The 1,342-nt window shown below is 40.5% G+C and overlaps 1 protein-coding gene across 1 annotated transcript; it reads left to right on the top strand.

Annotated features, from left to right (window-relative positions):
- Positions 1–307: 307 nt before the first annotated feature.
- Positions 308–574, top strand: K441DRAFT_667679 (uncharacterized protein; the record flags this gene model as incomplete). Its single annotated transcript, XM_067649887.1, has 3 exons — positions 308–411; positions 441–444; positions 478–574. Coding segments are annotated over 3 exons (160 nt in total), but the record flags the coding sequence as incomplete, so codon positions are not given.
- Positions 575–1,342: the final 768 nt, after the last annotated feature.

Below are 1,342 nucleotides of genomic sequence, written 5' to 3' on the forward strand. Positions count from 1 at the left end.
CGGTCGCTTTAATTTTAACGGAATAACAATCTCTTTTGGCTTGGTATTACTAGGACCCTCATCAGTATCACTTAAGATTAATATAAAATTACCACGGGCTAATTAAGTATAGGTCCTTCGAGCTCTAGTACGCGCCGCTCTACCAGATTAATGGAGTAGGAGAGGTGGCGGCTCTTAATAATTATTAGATGCCGAATAGTTCGCGATAGGCTCCTTCTCACTAATATTTTGGTAAGGGTCGTCCAATATAGTACCTTGGAGTACTTCCGCGTTATTAAGCCACAAGTTATCGTCCTCCCCTGCTTCTAAAATAACCACCTTATCCTCCAACCCCCCTAAAACTTCGTTATACAGCACCGACGGCTTATTAAACGGTTGCTCCTTATCCTCCTTAATATCCTTATCCACTTTATTAGCCGGTTCTTTGTTTTAAATTAGAAAATAGCTAAGATCTATACTACCGCTTAGTTAAGTAGGTCCAGACTCTACCTTTTCCTTCTACTTCTAGGCCTCCTCCTGCCTTTCCTTTTAGAGCTCTTGCTCGGCTACATCGGCAGCACGTTCAGCAATCTTAGTACTTATTTTGCCCCGCTAGTTAGCCTTACCGTGCTTCTTTTTAGGTAGTGGCTGCTAGCGAGCCTTTTAAGGAACCTCAAATGGAGCGCCCTTAGGTAGTAATTGAAGCTCTACCTATCTAATTAAAATAGCCATTTAGGCTACCTTAAAGTCTTTAAATTTATTAGTAAGCTCGCCTATTTCTTTAGTAGGAAGGTCCTTAATAATATTAAGGAGGCGGAGAACTAATAGCCGGATCCTAGTAAGAGCTTCCGGGTGCCCTAGCAGAGGGTTACCCTAAAACGCCATATTCTTAATATATTGCGGCTGCTAATCTAGAGCGGCAATTAGCTTTATTGCGATATACCAGCGAGGGTAGATTAAAGCCGGTGATATAGGAAGCCTCTATATTAAGCACTAAATAAGCATATAATAACAGGGGAGGCCATATCAGTAGGGGTCCTCATAGTTGCAGTTATCTTACTTCCACTCCTAATTGGCCTACTCCTGCTTTTCCTTATTCGTTAAAGCTCTTACGCCATATATAAAGTTAAAGATTCGCTAAAGCGCGTAGTGTGTTACTACACCGTTAACCTACGCGAAGTAGTGTTAAAAGAGGTCTAGGGTAATAATTCGGGGGAGGGACATTTCGGATGTATATTTGGATTTAATTAACTCCTTACACAATATCGAAATCCACCTCTTTAGCTCAATTATGGTATCCTTAAGGCTTAATTAATAATTAGTAAAGCATTTTAATTCTCTATTAATACCCTCGCCTTATTAG

Source organism: Cenococcum geophilum (genome assembly GCF_001692895.1).
Source record: "Cenococcum geophilum 1.58 unplaced genomic scaffold K441scaffold_56, whole genome shotgun sequence".
Classification (NCBI taxonomy): Eukaryota; Fungi; Ascomycota; class Dothideomycetes; order Gloniales; family Gloniaceae; genus Cenococcum; species Cenococcum geophilum.